The 22,122-nt window shown below is 34.5% G+C and overlaps 1 protein-coding gene across 1 annotated transcript in view; it reads right to left on the minus strand.

The window, feature by feature from the left end:
- The window catches only part of MBD2 (methyl-CpG binding domain protein 2), an 83,341-nt gene that overhangs the window by 33,982 nt on the left and 27,237 nt on the right, over nt 1-22,122 (minus strand). The window contains exon 4 of the mRNA XM_027868789.1: nt 21,647-21,784. Within this exon, the coding sequence (XP_027724590.1) occupies nt 21,647-21,784 (138 nt within the window). The remainder of the gene's footprint in view (nt 1-21,646; nt 21,785-22,122) is intronic.

Raw genomic sequence — 22,122 nt, forward strand, 5'->3', positions numbered from 1 at the left:
AGTGATGATGTCTTTATAAGTTTGCATTTCATTGTGTATCTAGCAGAATCCTTTGCATATAGTAAATGTTTAATTAATGTTACATGAAGCCTTCCTTTACAACCAAACTTTCTCTTTGCTGAATGCCTTAAAATATTTCATCTATGATCAACTATTCCTTGCTGTTTTACAGATTTTATTTTTATCTCCCCAATTAGAGAAGAAAGTGTCTGTATGACTATGTGAAGGATACCAAAATTAAATACATAAAAAAATAAGACAGCCACTACCATCAAAGAACTTAAAGCTTTGTAAGGGAGAAAATACATATGAACTAATGACTATTTCTGTATCCCCTATAATTACCTAATTCTGTTTGAATTATCTCATCATAGCACTCAGCAGAATGTTGTGTATATGATGGATGCCCATTAATAGTTGATGACTACTATAGAACTCTGTTAGAGTAAGTAACTAATCAAAACTTCAGAGAACTGATGAAGTAGCATGCCACCCCCAAGTGTTGGACTAGAGGTGTGGAAAGAGTCCTACAGTTTTAGACATGGGCATTGTGTCAATTTATTATGTTTGATTGATTATTTGAAGTACAGAGAATGACCTTATATTCCTGATCATAAATAACTACTAAAAGCAATGGGGAAGGAGGTGGGTGGGTGGGTGGGTGGGAATGAAGTATATAAATCTAAAGCCCAAGAAAGAAAAGAAAGGAGATGATAAGGATTCATTTTTAGATTAGAGAAATATTCACAGGATTTTGTACCAGCAAAGGGCCCTGGGCCTCGCAATGGAGTGCAGAAAGTGGGGGAAAGGAAAAAAGGAGAGAAGGGGAGAGAGAGAGAGATGAAGTTGCTGTATGACCCTTGCCATATTTGCTGCATCCTGGCCCAGCCCCAAGGATCCTTTCCCTCATGATCCCAGTCACATTCTAGAGACTGTACATCTCCAACCCAAAGGTTTCCTGGAATCTAAAGCCCCTTTTCTAGTTCCAAATCCATGATCCTATGAATCTTATAATCCTTGGCCACTAGTAAAGTCTAATTTTATCATTTTCACTCAAATAATATATTTTGAATGGATCTGTATGGATTTTGCATATCAAACAATACCAATGAAATTATTTTGAAAGAAATGAAAAATATGGTAAAACACACACACACACACACACACACACACAGAGTATACATAAGATGCAATTCTCAATGTGAGGCTATATAAATGAAAATAAAGAATTTTAGACTTGTAAAGGACCTGAGAAGACACCTAATATAATCCATACAAAATATGAATCCCTTCTATGAGGTCTATGATATGTGGCACTTAGCCTTTCATAGAAGATCTCCAGAAACAGAAGACTCAATATCAAGATAGACCATTCCAATCTTGGAACACTCTAATTATTAGGAAGTTTTCATTTAAGTTGAGCCTAAATTTGACTCCTAATTTACACTCAAAGGCCATTCTGCCCTCCAAGGCTAATGGAACAAAATTAATATCTCTTCTGTATAAGAACCTGTGGAGGAAGCAATATCCTAAGTCCTTCTCCCCATGAAAGTTAGGCTAATTTTTTGGTTTTGTTTTTGTTTGCTGAAAAGGAATTGAAACCATCATTGAGATTTGAGAGGCTTGGGGGCTAAAGGCTCAAGCTATTGACAATACTTCCTGGCTGCCCTGAGTATAGAACAAGCACAAGAACTCCAGGTATTCTCTCAGATGCTTGGCAGAACATGATAGGTAACTCAGGCAAGGAAGTTTCACTCAGTTGAATCAAGTCAATGGTGTCTTCAGTGCATAACCTTGTTAAATATCCTTATGGCTAAATAAATCTCCTTTTATTAACTGCTGAATAACCTAAAATTGTCTCATGTTGTTCCAGTATTGAACCTGAGCTACCAGGGGACTGACCTGAATTAGAGCCAGTCCAAAACAAGATCCTTCAAATATCTGAAGACTTCTATTACGTGCCTTGCCATCCTCTCCCTCAAAAAAACAAACAAAAAACAACAATAACGACAATAACAATGACAACTTCTGTTCTCTGGATTAAATATGCTAAATTCCTTCAACCAGTATTCATAAAAACATGGTTTCAATCTTCTTATTATCCTGTCTACTTTCCTTTATATACTCTCCAGTGTGTCAACATCTCTTCTAAAATATGGCATCTAGACTTACACAAAATACTCTGAGAGAGAGCAAAATATGACTATTACCAACTTTTTTCAGGGACAGCTAGGTGGCACAGTGTATAGAGCACTGGAGTCAGAAAGACCAGAGTTATGATAAACCCAAAGACCCAAGCTTTTGGGATAAGAACTCCCTATTTGACAAAAACTGCTGGGAAAACTAGAAAACAGTATGGCAGAAACTAGGTATAGACCAACACCTCATACCAAATACCAAGACAAGGTCAAAATGAGTACATGATTTACACATAAAGAGTGATACCATAAGCAAATTAGGGGAACCTAGAATAGTATACCTGTAAGATCTATGGAGAAGGGAAGAATGTATTGATCAAACAAGAGATAAAGAGATGTAAAATGGTTAATTTTGATTATATTAAACTAAAAAGGTTTTGCACAAACAAAACCAATGCAACCAAGATTAGAAGGAAAGCAGAAAGCTGGGGGGAGGGGGGAATTTATAGCAAATATCTCTGATAAAGGCTTCAGTTCTCAAATATATAAAGAACTGAGACAAATTTATAAGAATATAAGTCATTCTCCAATTGGTAAATAAATGGTCAAAGGGTGTGAACAAGCAGTTTTCAGAAGAAATCAAAACTATCTATGGTCATATAAAAATGTTTTAAATCACTATTGATTAGAGAAATGCAAATTAAAACAACTCTGAGGCACCATCTCATCTTTATCAGATTGGCCAATATGACAGAAAAGGAAAATGATAAATGTTGGAGGAGATGGGGAAAATTAGGACACTAATGCACTGTTGGTAGAATTGTGGATTGATCTGACCATTTTCAAGAGCAATCTGGAACTATGCCCAAAGAACTATAAAACTATACATACCCTTTGATTCAGCAATGCCCCTACTAGATCTGTATCCCAAAGAGATTTTTTTTAAAAAGAGAAAAGGACCTATTTGTACAAAAATATTTATAGCAGCTCCCTTGTGATGGCAAATAGAAATAGAAATTGAGGAGATAGCTATTGATTGGGGGATGGACTGAACAAGTTGTATACAAATGAAATGGAATATTACTGTGCCATAAGAAATGATGAGCAGAACAATTTCAGAAAAACTTGGAAAGACTTACATGAGCTGATGTAAAGCAAGCAGATCCAGGAGAACACTGTACATAGTAACAACAATATCGTACAATGATCAACTGTAAATGACTTAACTATTCTCAATAATACAACGATCCAAGACAATTCTAAAGAACTAATGATGAAAAGTGCTATCCACCTCCAGAGAAAGAACTGGTGGAATCTGAATGCAGATCAAGCATACTATTTTTCACTTTATTTTTATCATTTTTTGGTCTCTTTTCTTTCACAACATGACTGATACAGAAATATGCTTTGCATGATTGCACATGTATATCCTAGATCAAATTGATTATGGTCTGAGGGATAAGAAAAGGGAGAGGAGAGAGGAGGGGAGGGAAGAAAGGAGAGATTTGGAACTCAGAATTTTAAAAAACAAATGTTTATAATTACTTTTACATGTAACTGGGAAAAACAAATTTTTATTTAAAAATAATTATTTTATAGCGCAAATTTCAACACAAGCTTATCCTTGTTCTCCCATGCTGTTAGTAAATTGTTAGAATATGCTATCAAAAATTATTGTTTTGTTATTTTGGTTACATAGTATGAAATACTGACCAGGTATTAAGATTATTCCAAAGTGTAATATAATATTTAGATTACACATTCCATAATTTAAAAAAGCTGTCATAGCAGGATGAACAATAGCAAACAAACAAATAAAACAAAACAAAACCTAGAATTCAAATGTGACCTCAGACACTAGTTCTGTGACTCTCAGCAAAGTCACTTAACCCCTGCTTACATAAAACTGAAGAAGAAAATGGCAAACAACTCCCATATCTTTGCCAAGAAAACCCCATGGACAATTGGTCCACAGGGTCATGAAGAGTTGGATGTGACTGAACAACTGAACAACAACAAAACCACTCTCAGGACATCATACTTCTATTAATGCAACATAAGGTCACATTGGCTCTTCTGGTTGACATATAAAACTAATGACTAATAGTGAGGCTGCTTGTTCTTTTTCACATAAACTGTTTTCTAATTAAGTCTCCATCTTGGAACTTGTACAATTAGATTTTATTTTTTAACTCAAGTACAGAATCTAAAATTATCATTAGAAAATTCTATTTTGTTAACATTAGTATTCAAAAACAATTCCTTTGATAATTTATTTTGTAATTTTCCAGGAGTTGAGTTGATAAATTCACCAGCCTTTTCTTTTTTAAAAATTGGTGAATGTTTGTCTATATTTGGTTTCTGACCTAGGTCCTCTTCTCTCTTTCTCTGTCCTCTCTTGATTTCATTATCCCCCATGAGTTCAGTTATCCTAAATCTATATACTGAGCCATCTCTCCTAAGACCTAGTCCCACATGTAGAGCTGCATAATGGATATTTCCAATTGGAGCCTCATGATCATCAGAACCCCAACATGCTCAAAAACTGAACTCTTTTCTCTTCTAAATTACCTCTCCTTCTAATTGTCCTACTTTGGACAAAGGTACCACAATTCTTAAGTCACCTAGGTTTGCAACCTAGGAGTCAAGTCATCCTTAACTCTTGATTCTCGCTCACTCCTCCTATCCATTCGGTGGCCAAAGTTTATAATTTCCACCTCTGTAACCTCTCTCATATCCATCTCTTTCTCTCCCCTCATACCACAACCACCCTAATTCATAATTGATTCTAGAATCAGTGTATTATTTTCCAGAGGTGCAGACTACAGGCATGGAATTCTGTATATACTATCAGACTCATTCTTCTTTTTTGAATTTTTTTTATTTTTTATTACAAGGGATATGTCTGGAAAACAAAAGAAGTTGGGATGAACGTGATAAAATAATGAAAATAGCAATAATTTTTTTAAAGAATCAATGCCTTTTTTGCTCTCTTAAAATAGATCTATTTGAGATTACAATCTTCAGTAAAGCAAAGTATTTGTAAACTATAAAGAACTCTAGAATGTGAACTATTATTATCTAAACTCATCCTATAGAGGAAAATAAATTTAGATAACAAAAAATAAAAGGAAAAAATAATCTACAAGGGTTCCAATACAAATTTACTATAGTTTATTATAACCAGGATAAAACAATCAGCCTATAAACACAGAAGAATTTCTTGCCTAAATATCACATAGCACTGTGCCTGGGTTAACAATGCATGTCACTATTCCAGTGTCAGAAGACTAACCTCCATTCCCTCCCCCACATGATCATCATTATTCATCAGAGACAAGAATGATCACAGACAACTGGTATCGTCAGTAAGGGATTTATATGGAAGATAGGCCTTAAGCTAAGGATGAATCAATGGGAAAAGAACAGGAAGAACTATTCCAGGCAGGGGAAGAGAGGAACATCGAAGAAAGACTAGATGACCACTTACCACTGTGGTAACTGTACAGCAACTCTTGGATACAGGTTGAAAAAATAGCCTCTGGGGTCCAGCCCCACTCAAGATCCTACAGATTTCAGTTAAAGTTTTTTCACACATGATTCTCCTGAAAATCTATCACACTCATATTTTTTACCTAGTTTCTCTTGATCAGAATTCTACTACTACCACCACCACCACCACTTCATTTTTAAAAAAATTTTATTAATTAATTTTGATTTATCAACAATCACTTCCATAAGATTTTGAGTTTTAATTTTTTCTCCCTCCCCCTCCACCCTCCTTCCCCAAGATGGCATGCAATCTGATATAGGCTATACATATACATTCCTATTAAACATATTTTCAAATTAGTCATGTTGTAAGGAAGAATTAGCACTAATAGGAGGAACCACAAGAAAGAGGAAACAAAACAAAATACAAGGAAAAAAAAGAGCAAATAGTATGCTTCCATCCGCATTCAAAGTCCACAGTTCTTTCTTTGGATGTGGATAGCATTTTCCATCATGAGACTTTTGGAGACGTCTTAGATCCTTGCATTGCCGAGAAGCGCTAAGTCTATCAAGTTAGTCATTGCACAACATTGCTGTTACTGTGTACAACATTCTCCTGGTTCTGCTCACTTCACTCGGCATCAGTCCATACAAGTCTTTCCAGGTTTTTCTGAAGTCTGCCTGCTCACTATTTCTTATAGCACAATAGTATTCCATTACATTCATATACTACAACTTGTTCAGCCATTCTCCAATTGATGGGCATCCCCTCAGTTTCCAATTCTCACCACCACCACTTTAAACAAGCAAATCCATTTCTCTAATCAAAGATTCTTGATTTCCCCTAAACTAACTTTCTTCTTACCCTTCAAGTACCTGGAATTGGTATTTAATTGGAAGAGAGTTTTCAAAAAGTAAGAATGATATTCAGGTTTAAGGGATGAAAGGTTTAGGAAAAGGATACATATCACAAACATAACTGAGAGGAAAGCTAGAAGGAAATAGACAGATAGATAGATAGATAGATAGATAGATAGATAGATAGATAGATAGATAGACAGACAGATAGACAGATAAAAATGAAGTAAAATCAACATTTGATTAACAAGATTAACCAGAGCAACATGGAAGGGACTCCACCTCATCTTTATCAAACAATACTGAATCAGCAATAAGATAGGAGGAGAAGAATGGGAAGGAAGATATTGATATTTTCATTATTACATCACTTTCATCCCCACTTCTTCTATTTTCCAGAGATATCCTTTGTAACAAAGAATAAAAAAAGAAGAATAAGTCTGACAGTACAAACGGAATTCTATGCCCATAGTCCCCTACCTCTGCAAAACAATAGAGTGCATCTAACACTCCACACACTCTCTCAAGCTCTAATTTTATTCTATTTAACATTAACTCAACTATTTCTCAACTCAAATTAGAAATATAAATTTACATTCTTATCAAGTAAATTCTGTTTTTAGATAATATGCATTATTTGAAACTAAACTCTATCTCCCTGATAGTTTAATTATTGAAAACAAGATTTTCATCTTATGATCCTTTCCTACTGAAAACATGTCTCCTTTAAACTCTTTGATATCTGCAGGAAAAATATAAGAACACAAAGCTATATACATGTGGCAATATCAAGAGTTTTAAACAATATTTTTATAATACATTTTACACCTGTGTGCCTATAGGACATGTGATACAGTATAAAAAGAAGCCAAGCTATCTGAAGCCTTATTCTAGTTACACTGCTGATTAGGACTATGACCTTGAAAGTCACCTGTTCTTTGGTTTTCAGTTTGTACTTCTGTTAAATGGGGACAATATTTCACTCCATGCTTCACAGGGTTTTGAGAATTAAGAAAACATGCAAATACTTTGAAAAATATAAAGTGCATACAAGAGTTTTTTAAATTACTCTGAATTACATTGTCTGGGCTTTTGCTTTCATCAAGTTCCATAGATAGCTTATTGATTTTCCTAAGACTTTTCCCCAATTCTAGTAGCCAATAGCAATAGATTTCTCCCTTCGCACATTTAAAAATAACAAAATAAAAATTAATGATAATGATAATGTGTATTTTAAACTTACTTTCAAATTGATGCCATCTTCTCTGTATCACTATTCAAATCATAGAATTATCTCAAGTGACCTTAATTTAAATACAGCTTATCATACTGAGAGTTGAACAGAGAAGCTTGTTTATTCAGTTACCTGTCACTAAACTGCAAAATCTGAGTTGAAGAGGTCATCTACTTTATAGTTCTTCCCCAAGATACCCCACAGCTCCTCACAGTGTTTTCAGTAAGTCAAATGCCTGACAAAGTTGAGCCTTTCTTATCTTTCCATATAAATAGGATGATAGTATAAAAACACATACACACACATCCCACAATCATATTAAGTAGATTAAGTAGAGTGGACGATGGCAGGAAGAAGGTGGACAGTGATAATATTTTTTTTTAAAAAGTGAGAACAGAAAGGCCAGAAGAAATCACAGACAAGTAGGACAACTTTGGAAGTTACAAGTTGAATTTATTGTATATTTGAAAAGAAAGTAAGTTGTAGGTAATAGAGGTTCATAGTTTCATGTACAATCATCTTCTGTTCTACATTTTATATGCAAAAACTAATTTTAATTAGTAATAAAAAGAAAATAAAATAGGGAGAAAAGAGCTTTCACTCAGTGCATATAAATAGTTTTTCACCTATTTCCATATTTTTGCACTAATCTTAATAAAAAAAAAAAAACAATCCATGCAGTAAATTTACTCAAAATCTCCTCAGTTTTACAAATTCAAAAAACTCTGCTGGTTGTTATTCACAATAGATACATTTTAAAGTTGACCTGAAAACAAATTTATATAAAGCAAATCAAAACTTTTAATTAAAAGGTCCCTGTCTCTCCACTGGAAAGCTCCTAAATTTTTCTTTATTTTTTTTCTGTATTTGACAAACATCAAACAATATGAGCATTTTCATATATAATAGAAAACAGAAAGAGGGGCTCATATATTAAACTGTGAATCTCTGCTGTGTAGAACTTGCTTTTCATCCCAAGCAAACAATACATTCATTATATACCCTCAAGATTGTCCCATTTTTCTGTGATTCCTTCCGGCCTTGCTTCTTTTCTCTTCTCCTACACTGTTCCTATTTGAAAAAAAAAAAAGAGAGAAGGGAAAGAAAGAAAGGGAAGGAGAGAAATATGGAAGGAAGAAGGGAGAAAGGACCTTATCATGGGTGTATTAAGAAAAACAATTTCCCACATTGGCCATGCCCAAAATTGTATATTTCATTCTGAATCTTGAGACCACTGACCTCTCCGTCTTAAATTGGGTAGTATACTTCATCACTGATCCTCTGCAATACTGGTCATTACATTGATCAAAATTTTAAGTCTTTCAACATTGTTTTTCTTTTCATTATTGTTATTGTATACATTTTTCCTGGTTCTTCTCACCTCATTTTTAATAAATGTTCCTAAACTAATATTTTAAAGGCTCAATTTATAGATCAGAACAAGATTATCTGAAGAGTTTCATGTTTTGCATTTTTATTTTCATTAATCTGAATTCTTTTAGAGGTATACTTATATGGATTTGTTGGATTGTGAATGAGGATCAGTTGGAAATTGGGTTTTGATTTGATTCTAATATGACCAGTTTTATAACTAGGGGAGAAAATTACTTATGAATGGCATATTGAACCTTGATACTGCTTCCTGTCATAGAGATTTCTGAATGTATATTAAATTATGGAAAATCCTTGTGAATGATCTAAATATTTTTATCCATGATACAATTAAATTTGGAAAAGGGAGTTGCATTTCAGTAAATTGACAGAACATAACTTAGAGTGAGGCTGAAATACATGAAGAAAGAGAGGCAATAAAGGCAATAAAATGCTCTTCTGAGTTTGCAGTATCTTCAGTCTGTTAATGAAAATGCCAAGAATAGCTAAGAAGTTGCATCTCAGAAAATGAACACAACCTGTGACCCGAAGTTGCTGATAATGCCCTCTTTGTAAGACGTTAACTAAAAGAAAGTTAATCAAGGGGTAAGATTATGGTCTACCTCCCACACTCTTCACTAAGTTTATAGCAGTTAATTTGATGGTAACTCATATTTTCTTTTCTTTCTTTTTTAAGCAAGGCTCCTTTCACATTCATTTCACTTGAAAATCCATTGAACATGCGGTACTGAATAATGAGCAACTCTCCTGGCAAAAGTTTTTCAGAAAGTTCATGCTATAGTTAGTTACAAGTTAAACTCACACCAAGTTGTAACAGTTGTTTATTCCCATAGAGATAAGTGAGCCCTGAGCATGACTACAGACAGCTGAGGAGTCAATATACAGGGAGATAATGAAGATGAGAGGGAATGAAGGACAGATTAGATTTGGTAAAGAACCTAAAACAATGACAGCAAGACTTTAGGAGACAGGAGAAAGTCTGAAATAGCTGTTATGTGGAGTGTGATAAGGAGGTATTGTAGTCTTGAAAACACTTCTGTTTTAATGAGCCTAGTCTTTATTTATTTTTAGTTTTCAACATTCACTTCCATAACATTTTGAGCTTTAAATTTCCCCCCTTCCCCTCCTCTCTCTCCAAGACAGCATACTATCTGATATAGGCTCTATTTATACATCCATATTAAACATATTTCACATTAGTCATGATGTAAAGAAGAATTAGAACTAATGGGAGGAACCACAAGAAAGAAGAAATAAAAACAAAACAACAAAAGAAAAGGAGAGCAAATAGTATGCTTCCATCTGCATTTAGATCCCTAAGTTCTTTCTCTAGATATGGATAGCATTTTCCATCATGAGTCTTTTGGAGTTGTCTTAGATCCTTGCTTTGCTGAGAAAAGCTAAGTCTATCAAAGTCAGTCATCCTAGTGTGGCTATTACTATGTACAGTGTTCTCCTGATTCTGCTCATTTTACTCTGCATCAGTTCATATAAGTCTTTCCAGGTTTTTCTGAAGTCTGCCTGCTCATCATTTCTTATTGAGCAATAGTACTCCATTACATGCATATACCATAACTTGTTCAGCCACTCCCCAATTGATGAACATCCCTCAATTTCTAATTCTTTGCCACCACAAAAAGAGCTGCTATAAATATTTTTGTACATGTGAGTTCTTTTCCCATTTTTATGATCTCGTTGGGGTACAGACCTAGAAATGGTATTGCTGGGTCAAAGGGTATGCACAGTTTTATATCCCTTTGGCCATAGTTCTAAATTGCTCTCCAGAATGGTGAGATTAGTTCACAACTCCACCAACAATGCATTAGTGTTCCAATTTTCCTGCATCTTCTCCAATATTTATCATTTTCCTGTTTTGTCATCTTAGCAAATCTGATAGGTGATGTTGTACCTCAGAGTTGTTTTGATTTGCATTTCTCTAATCAACAGTGACTTAGAGCATTTTTTCATATGACTATAAATAGCTTTAATTTCTTCCTCTGTAAACTGCCTGTTCATATCCTTTGGCCATTTTTCCATTGGAGGATGACTTGTATTCTTATAAATTTGACTCAGTTCTCCATATATTTTAGAAATGAGGCCTTTATCAGAAACAATGGCTATAAAAAATTTTTCCCAGCTTCTGCTTCCCTTCTAATCTTGGTTACATTGGTTTTGTTTGCGCAAAAACTTTTCGATTTAATGTAATCAAAATCATTCATTTTGCATTTCATAATGTTCTCTATCTCATTTGGTCATAAATTCTTCCCTTCTCGGGGGCAACTCTGTGGCACAGTGAATAGAGCACCAGCTCTGGATTCAAGAGGACCTGAGGTCAAATCCGACCTCAGACACATAACACTTACTAGCTGTGTGATCCTGGACAAGTCACTTAACCTCCACTGCCCAACAAAAAAAAAATAATAAATTCTTCCCTTCTCCATAGATCTGACAGGTAAACTATTCCTTGCTCTCCTAATTTGCTTATAGTATCAACCTTTATATCTAAATCATGTACCCATTTTCACTTTATCTTGGTATAGGGTGAAAGATGTTGGTCTATGCTTATTTTCTGCCATACTGTTTTCCAGTTTTCCCAGCAGTTTTGGTTAAATAGTGATCTCTTATACCAGAAGCTGGAGTCTTTGGATTTATCAAATAGCAGATTGCTGTAGTCATTGACTATTGTGTCTTGCATACCTAACCTATTCCACTGATCCACCACTCCATTTCCTAGCCAGTACTAAGTAGTTTTGATGATTGCTGCTTTATAATACAATTTAAGATCTGGTACAGCTACGCCACCTTCCCTTGTATTTTTTTTCATTAATATCCCTTGATATTCTGGACCTTTTGTTCTTCCAGATGAGTTTTGTTATTGTTTTTTTTTTCTAGCTCTATAAAATGAGCCTAATCTTTCTGTCCAACATGTCCAGCTCAGTCTTTCTGTCATGACCTTTCCCACCTGACTGGTACCTACCTCCCCCCCAGAAACCTCTAAATCTGAAAACACATGTGCTAAAAACAGATATTTCAAGCTAGAAGCTTCCAAGTTCCTAGTTAATTAATAGCTCTTCACCTATGACTTCAGTTAGGATCCAATAACATCTACCTGAGCAATACCCATCTACCCTCTATATAGGCACCTGAGCAACCCTGATCCAGGAATATCTTATAGACTCTGAAATTGCTCAAGTTGCCCCAAAGCACAAACCCAGACTCCCTCTTCTCACCATAATTTAAACACCATCATGCCCAAGGATCCCTGGTGATCTCTCTAGCTGTAGCCCACCCTCACTCTTTTCCCAACCATATCCCTGGTCCCTCAGTGCAGAGTTCATTGGGCTACTCAAGCACCCTTCTCCTATTGTTCCCACCTCCCAGTCCTTCAGATTGAAGCATATACTTCCTTTTTAAGGTCTTCCCTTAAATGTGACAAATAAATGGCCCTTCAGGAGTGACTAAATTATATAATTTCTCTGTGGAGCCCTTTTAGTCCCAGTAACATATTCTGTCAATTGGTACCAGTGAGCAGGGCATTTTTGGAGAGGAATTAAACAAAGTAGTTTTGTTTTGCCAAATACAGGTAATGTTTGTGTTCTCTCTCTCTGTCTCTCTCTCTGTCTCTCTCTCCCCCCCCCCCCCCCTTTTTTTCTTACTAATATTCTTTTTTTTCAAACAGTGCAGTACTGGAAAAAGGGAAGTAAAAATACAGGTGAGATGCCCTTACTTGTCTGGCAGTCTTCACGGCATTATTTTAGAATTGTCCGATGCTCTGTGCAACTTTACCCATGATTCCCTGAACCTCAAAGGATAATCCCTTCAACATTAAAAGACTTGCTAAATTGGCCACCTTAATAATTCCCCAGCATGACAACCTCACTGGTTGTTAGGATTATAGATTATATTGATGATTGCTGTGAACCCCTTTAAGGCCCAGAAACAACACTGACAGGATTTCAGGGATGAAAAAATTGCTATGAAGTGACTTCGGCCCAGATAAACTTAGGTAACATGAACTTAAACTTATGAATCAATTCATCAAACATTCATTGGGTGCCACTACTACTTAGCTATCATCCTATATCATTCCTCCTTTTTGTAGGTGAACATCCTGTATATAGTTTGTTTGTACATAGTTATTTTCATGTTGCTTCCCTCATTAGATTACGAATTTCTTGAGAAAAAAGGGATTGTTTGGGTTTTAGGAGATTTTTGGACAGTTGCCTTTTTTGTATCCCCAGTCCTAGAACAGTTTCTGGTGCTTAATAAATGCTTTTTTTTTTACTTGCTTCCTCTTTGCAACAACTATACTGAGTCCTGGGGAGACAAAGACAGAGAGGCAGCATTACTATGTTGGCAAAAACACTATAATCCAAGGTAATATCTGGCCTTAATTCTCAATTTTCCACAGTCTGAGTATAAGCTGGAAATTTCACCTCTCTGGGCCTCAGTTTCTATTGGATTATAATTTACAGACATATGTGGCTTTTTTGTTATGAAGCACTTTATTATCTCATTTGATTTATAACAACCCATTGTGCAGATGATGAAACTGATACTCAGAGGTGAAGTCCTGTAGCACTGTAACCCTCTCCAGTGTTTCTTGGCAGCTAGGATAAAGTGGATAAAGTGTCAGGCCTGAAGTTACAAAGCCTCATCTTCCTGATTTCAAATCTGGCCTCAGACACTTACTAGCTGTGTGACTCTGGGCAAGTCACTTAATCCTGTTTGCCTCAGGTTCTTCATCCGGAAAATGAGCTGGAGAAGGAAATGGCAAACCACTCCAGTGTCTTTGCCAAGAAAACCCCAAATGAGGTCACAAAAAGTCAGACATGACTGAAATGACTGAACAATAACAATGCCCTTACAGGACGGTTGTAGAAATTAAATGTGATGATGTATGCAAAGAATTTGTACACCTTGCAGTATTACATCAATGTAAGCTATAGTTGTTTTTGTTACTGTTTTGTTTGCTTCCTTCCCAGCCCCACTTTCTTGAAGAATTATTTCCATAATGTTGTTGAGATAGAAGATATAAGTTTAAGTCTAGGAGAACCAATAGTTACATGGATAAATGTAAGCAGTGGCCCTGAATTAAAAAGTGATATGGAACCCAATAGCTGAAAATGCTACTAAGAATGTGATCCCAATTTACCAAGTACATATGGCCACTTCCACTTATAACCTGGTCAATAACTTAGGTTTAAAAGATAAGTAAAGAAGATGGGAGCAAGAGCACATAACTATAATAGATAAAATGTACATAATGCTTTAAGCTTTACATATATTATCCCATTCTGTCATTACAACTACTCTAAGAGATAGGTGCTATGATTGTCCCTATTTTGCAGATGAGGAAAACAAGGCTGAAAGAGGTTAAATGACTTGCCCAAGATCACCCAACCAGTGATGAGAGAAGATATGAACTCAATTCAAGTCTTCCTGATTCTAGGTCATCCATGGCTCTCTTCATTATGCCACCTTGTAACATAACTGGCTCATGATGCTAAGGTGATGAATATCAAAAAGTAACACCATTCTGTAAGAAAGGTTCCAGGAGCTCTAAAGTGCAGATTGACATCTTTTCATTTTGTCACTATTTCAATCCAAATGTGTCTAAAATAGAATTCACCTTAGCAAAACCAAAAACCCCAACATATTTCTGTCAATGATTTCACCATTCTCCAAGACACCAAAACAAACTGAGGTGGGTAATAAATGTTCTGGGGTGGGGGAAGCTTTTCATATTATTCTGGGTGCAGGAAGATCCAAAAAGAACTAACTCTGCCTAAGGGTGGATTTAACAACCATAACAGGATAGTCAGAAGGCAAAACTACTCAACTTATAATAGCATCATAGAGTTAAAAGTTGAAAGGGACCTTCCATGTCATCAAGTTCAACTCCCTCATTTTACCGATGTGGAAACTAAGTCCCCAAAATGTTCGATGACTTGCCAAGGTTACACAGGTATCAAGTAGCAAAACTGGAATTAGAGCTTAGGTCCTGTGGCCACTAGCATTCTGCTCTCTCAACCATGTCCTGCTGCCTCCCTGCTCATTTTACTTGTTTTCTTTTCCAAAGAGAAATAGGGGCAGGTATAGCTAGACAATGGTTCAAGTGAAAATCATCTGTATGTTTTAATACAGTCAACAATGTGACAATGCAGTCTAAAAGTTAATACTACTGTACATGATATTTGAGGAGGCAATGCGTCCAAAGGGAGAGAAAGAGGTGATGGTATTCTTTCCTGGTCAGACCATGCCTAATTTATTGCATTTAATTAACAGTACCACACATTCAGAAAGGAAACTGATATGTGGAGGAGGAAAAGCAGGAAGGTATGAAAACCTTAAAGTGTCATATAAGTGTCAGATATTATTATTTTAGCAAAGGAACTAAAAAAACATGCCATAAGGAATCAGCTGAAGGAACCTAGAGAACAGAAGGCAGAGTAGTCATGGTAGCTGCTTTTAAGTACGTGAAGGACTGCAATGTGGAAAAGGTATTCAGTTTGTCTTTTTAACAACAGAGGACAGAACTAAGAATTAAAAGTAGAAACTACAAAGGAGCAGAATTTGGCTCAATTTGAGGGAAAATTTCTTAATAATTATAGGTATCCAAATGTCCAATAGACTCTATTAGTGGTGAGTTCCACATCACTAAATGCTATAAAGTGAAATATGGATGACCAGTAACTGAGAGTGTTACAGAGTGGATTCCAGTGCCAATATAAGTTACATTGGAAAGCCTCTGATACCCCTTCCAACTCCAAAATTCTGTATTATCTGTACTATCTCCAGTCCTGACCTTTCTTCTGAGTACATTTCTTCCTATCCACTAAATATTCCAATTTGACTATCTTGCCATCATTTCAAACTAAACACGTCTAAAATAAAATTCACCTTAGCAAAACCTAAAGCCCCAATATACTTCTATTATTTCTGTCAGTGATTCTACCATTCTCCAAGACACCAAGAAAGGGAATATTTTAGTCTTCCTTCTCCTTTAGTTCCACCATACAAGGCAATCACCATACCTTGTTAATTTTTCATTAATAATATCTTTTCTATCCATCTCTATCTTTCTGTTCCTACCACTACGACTCTAGTCTCAACTTTTATCACCTCACTATGGCAAAAGTGTCTAAGTTGGGATACTACACATACCACCCTAATTCGATAGTCAAATTAGTCTTCCTAAAACTCTGCTTTGCCCTCCTGAAATTTTTCCAGTAGTTTCCCATTTCCTATTGAATAAAATGCAATGTTCTACATATCAAGTTTACAGATATATCATGGAACTGTGGAAAGACTGGTAGATTGGAAACAGAAAACCTGAATGCCAGGCCTTGGATTCTACCACTAGCTCTAAGAACTTGAGCTAGTCACTCAATCTTTCTGAGCTTTGGTCTTCTGATCAGTAAAACAGGGATAAAAGTTACTTTTTCTCAAGATGAGAGAAAATGTACCTGCTTTGCATAGGTGAGAGATGATGGGTGTGGAATACTGCAAAGACTTGGCTGATACGCTGATTAGATTTGATGAGTTCCTCCCCCCTCCTTTCTTTTTATTCTCTGTTACAAGAGACACCATATTGGATAATGAAGGGAGAGGCACATTTGGAAATGAAGGTGATGTAAAAACACAGATGTCAATAAAGGTTAAAATAGGAGAAGAAGATCTGTATTGTCTATTTCACAGGACTGCTGTAATACCAACACATATACAGATATTACATATGTTATACATTATATACACATACATATATATAAATAATGTGAAAGTGCTTTGAAAACTATAAAGTTCAGTAATAATATTAATCCACAGACAAAAATGCATAGTTTACACTGAATTCACTGGTGAAGTTTTATACTATTTTTGTTAATGTCATTAAAATTAATTTTTAAAATATGGTTTCAGAGAGAATGTGGAGATTTACTTTTCCTACTTAAAAAAAGGAATATAATACTCTCTATGGTACTGAATGTATAAGCTAATCCATTTCTTAAGAAACAGAAAAATGCAATAAAACTTCTGAAAATAACTGGCAGGAGAGAGTGCCTTGGTTGGAATTTCTAGCATTGACTAGGATGTTTCTTGGTGATAAAATTTTAATGCATAAATCTTGGGCCAAAGATTCCTCATAGATTGCATTGCCCCAGGTTGTTTATGCAGCCTGTACAGTTTCTACTAAGAACACACATTTTAAAAGCTTGGTTTCTGAAAATAAATCAAAGTTTGACATTCTTTTATATGAGAGCAATACAAATATAAGAAAAAACAAAGGATCCTTAAATAGCTTCAACCCAGCTTTGAACATATTCTCTCCATTAAAAAATACTACAATGAAAACTATATAAGAAATTATTTTGATAATCTAGGAAGATCAAAAGTATTTGTAATGTGCTATTACATTCGACAGAGCTTCTAGGACTTAATCAAGAAATAGCAAAAACATTAAGTTTCTAGTCCTATAAACTAAAAATACATGTAACAATAATATCAAAAGAATTGAGACCCTCAACTGAAGACCTATGCAAATAATATCAAAACAATTAGCATGGAATAGAAAAGTGAGTTCTTCCTGTATTGACAAAGATAAATTTGGAAAAATGTTCTTCAGGGTACTATGAAATTGACTGGTAAATATTCTAATAACCCTACTAATCTGATTAAAATTCCAATAGATTTTTCTGATTTGAATTTCAATCAACCCATGAGAACTAAACTGTTCATTAAAAATGCCACTGGGGGCTACATTAAAATGATTGTTGCAAAACCTACTAGTAATGCACAAAATACTTTTCTGAACTACTAAGTATGGATATTGTCATTAATTGTTATTTGATAACAAAAATCAAATCATCTTAGGCAATATGTCCAACACTTGCTGCCTACTTACCCTGCCATGTTTTCTAAATATGATCTCTTGAAAATAATCTCCTTAGATGTAAAGAACAAGCAAAACACAGCTAGATTCTATTTAAGGCATTCTTTTTATATTACCTTATTTGATGATAACAATTTTTAGTCTTTGCAACTATAGAATTGCCAGTCACTGAACTAAACAGATTCACAATCTATCAATCTTTAAAATACTTAGAGATTGGGGGGGGGGGTGAGGCAATTGGGGTTAAGTGACTTGCCCAGAGTCACACAGCTAGTAAGTGGAAAATGTCTGAGGTCACATTTGAACTCAGGTCCTCCTGAATCCAAGGCTGGAGCTCTATCCCCTGCGCCACCTAGCTGCCCCTAAAATACGTACAGAACATAAAATGTATAGCAAAGTAGGTTACCACACGTTATTAACTAGGTGGCACAATGGATAAAATGCTGGGCCTGGAGTCAGAAAGACTTGAGTTCAAATCCTGCTTCAGCCACTTACTAGATGTGTGACTCTGGGTAAGACATTTAACTTGTTTGCCTCAGTTTCCTCATGTATAAAATGTGGATAATAATAGTGCCTACCACACAGGGTTGTTGTGAGGATCAAATGAGATAATAATCATAAAGCACTTAGCTCAGAGCCTGGCACATAGCACTATAGAAATGTTAGCTATTACTATTAATGCATAGTCCCACAGAATTATTTTATTATGTGAATAATTATTTTATAAATAAATAGCTTCAAAACTACTCATGGAAAGAAAATTATATCAGAAGTCTGGAAACCTAAATCCCAGTCTGTGCCTTAATATCAAAATCCTTAAAAGGAGATGTGTTTTCTGCTTTCCATCTTATCTCATAGAGTGAAGCACCTTGATTTAGTTAAAAAGTACTCAATTATTAAACTATGAGAATATAAAACAAAACTCATCATTTAATTCAATTGTTCAATGAGTTAAAAAAAAATTTCCCCTGAAGGAACTTAGCACCCATCCAACAATTCAATTCAATAAATGTACAAAGTATCACAGTCAAATTAAGTGTTTTGAGGGTGAGGCTATTTATGTGTGTCCTAATACTATCTCAACAACAAGAACTCACTGTCATTTATTTTCAGGTAAACATGTAAAATCTGTTTCCTCACCTGGAAAAATCATTTTTAAGGTTCCTTTCGATTCAAATGCTATGATGCAAACAAAGATCTTTTACAATAAATTATTACTGATCAAACATTGGTTTCTATTATAATCAGTTTCTGTTATAATTAATTTTAACCAGAATGGCTAATATAGGACAGAAAAAAAAACTATTAAAAACACTAGCAGAATAAATTTTCCCCTTCTTCCTATCTTTTCCTATGACAGCCCAAAACAGAGTCTTCTCTCTAACTTAAGATACTGAATAAGGAACTATCAAACAATATCACCTTGATGTTTCTGCAGAAGATAAAGAAGGGGAAAAATATGTAATTGTCCTGTGACAATTAAATTTTATTACCATCCAGGGAAAATTTCTACTCAGAAAAGGAATAGAGATAAAACTAGGTAATAATCCATACTTTAGAAGAAGTATTTTCCTCCATAGTTTTAATACTTCCTATCTACACTGGGAAGAAAGGAAGATAAAAAACTACAACATAAATTAATTACAGAATTTAGGGATTTTTTGGTATAAAGCCATGCTAAAGTCATCTTCAGATCTTCAAAATTATTCTTTAATTTCTCACTTCAGGATAATAAAATCTTCAAAGCTATTTTAGTATGATTATTAACAGTATCTAAAATTTATGGTTAAAAAAATAAGATAACATATATAAAGCACTTTGGAAACCTTAAAGCACTATATAAGTGCTAGATATTATTATTAAAAATGCAATTATCACTAAATTTTTCTTTCAAATGACTGAAACACTCCTCATTTTGGTCTATGATCAAGACACTAGAGCTTACTGAATGTGCCATTTGCAAGGAAAAGATGAAGATGGAGTCTGTAAAATAGTATCTATTCTACATAAGAAACCAAAATCTACAATCAAAAAGGTATTATTTAAAGATATCATTCCACCTTCTTTATCTTTTGGACCCACTCCCCCTCCCTTAAAAGTAAAGTCTTACCCAATTATGTACTAATAATCATTACTAAATGAAAATCTTTAGGATAGGAGAGGATTTTTAATCACCAAAAAGCCAAAGGAAAAGATGTTCAAGACTTTAGACAGTATCTGAAAAAAGAAAATAATCAGAAGAATTTAACCCAAGGAGACAAAGTTCTGAATGACAGAATTTCTTTACTATTGTAATGAATCTACTAGATCCAACCATCAGCAGTTTGATGACTATCACTATAGCAGTGGTCAAACAGAAGTTCAAAGCCTGGTACCAAAAAAATGAATGGCTCAAAGGAAAACCTAAGTGGTGACAAGAACCTAAAGGCACATGCAGGTATGCATCTTTTAGACTGGATGTGATACACTTACATGGCCCCTGTTGATTCTCTTGGGGACCAACAGTAAAGCAAGTTTAGACCTTCAATTCTGGAGACATCTATAGCAAGATGCTGATCCAATGTGGCTCCAAATATCTTCTGTTTTCCTGGCTCACCTGAAGAGGAAAAAACACTACAGAGGATGTGGGAACTGCATTTCTTTACGTACAGCCTCTTCTAGAGCAACTGTCTGAAAGTTTGGCCAAATCCTTATCAAGTCTGAAGATGAAAAATTTAAGGGACTAATGAAAACCAAAATTAAAATGAAAGGGTAGAGTGAGACAACTGAATTTGAAAGGGAATGAAAGAGCAAAAGTCAAAGTTGTAAGTAAATCAGTACTTTCTGTTCCTTAGCTAGGAAGAAGCAGGAAAAAGAGAACATAATTATTTATTGTTGTCTTTACCCCCAACTACCACTAAAAACTAATGAAGTAGCTAAACTTTTCAAACACCAACAGGAAAAAAAGATCTTTCTAAACCCTTCAAAAGTGTCTGTCCTCTAGCTATGTGACATTATTACGCAACAGGTAGGTTTTTCTAATAATAACTGCATATTTTAATTTCTGAGAATATATTCTATTAGTGAATAGCTAGATATAAAGATGAAAGGGAGTTTAAATTAAATTTTATAAAAATGGAGGATGTACAGGGATATACTTTTTTGATAAAAAAAATTGTTTCATATAATTAAAGGGGATTTAATGAAATAAGGAATCAAAAGCAAGTCAGTTTTGAATTAATAAGAAAGTATTTTATTAAAAATAGTTAATTTTTACATTTCACCCCCTTATGAAACACTATCCTGAGAAACTTAACTTTTAAAAATTCAAATTCTAATGGGAAAGGGTAAAAGGGTATAACAGGCTAAAGTTGATATTCATTACTGTCAAACTATTACAGTTTACATCTAAGTGGGCATCCTAAAAGCATTCCAATAGTAATAATAAGAAATTATATATTAATAGTATAAAAACAAATTCCACAAAAATATTTAAAATTCACTTTATAATTATATCTTTATTTTCTTATTTTTGTGTAGTCCTCTAGCATATAAGACTTATTTTCCAAACATAATGAAAGTTAATATTAGTTTACTTGAATTTCTTCGAGGCATATTACTGAACACTGAATTGCAAAGCTGGAAAACTGATGATACCCTTACCTGACGTGGTTGTTCATTCATTCGTTGAGGGTCTGATTTTACTTTATTACTAGGATGGTTCGTGACTTTAGTTACAGGTTGTTTGAAAATAGATGCTGTCTGTCTAATTGGCAATGTTGTATTCAAATCTGGTTTACCCTGTAAATGCAAATAGAGCTCTTTAATGACAAAAATAACAGACATGAAAGACAATCAAATTAATTCATTTTTATTGGCTTGTGAAATGCTATACAGAAAAGGATATTAATCTTGAAGTCAAAAGAACTGGGTACTAGACTCCACCATTAACTAGTTGTGTGACCTTAATAAAGAATTTAACTTCTTGAGTTCTTTGTTTTTTCCTATTGGTAAAATGAGGGTTCTGAACTCTGATATTCCTTCTAAGTCTAAATGTAAATATGTATTGTAATGAAGATTATTTCAAACATTTAAATCAATCCTCTTGGCACTTCAAATACATTGAAATAAACTTACTT

The sequence above is a fragment of the Vombatus ursinus genome, unplaced genomic scaffold, assembly GCF_900497805.2.
Source record: "Vombatus ursinus unplaced genomic scaffold, bare-nosed wombat genome assembly UNPS02014791.1, whole genome shotgun sequence".
In the NCBI taxonomy this organism is placed as follows: Eukaryota; Metazoa; Chordata; class Mammalia; order Diprotodontia; family Vombatidae; genus Vombatus; species Vombatus ursinus.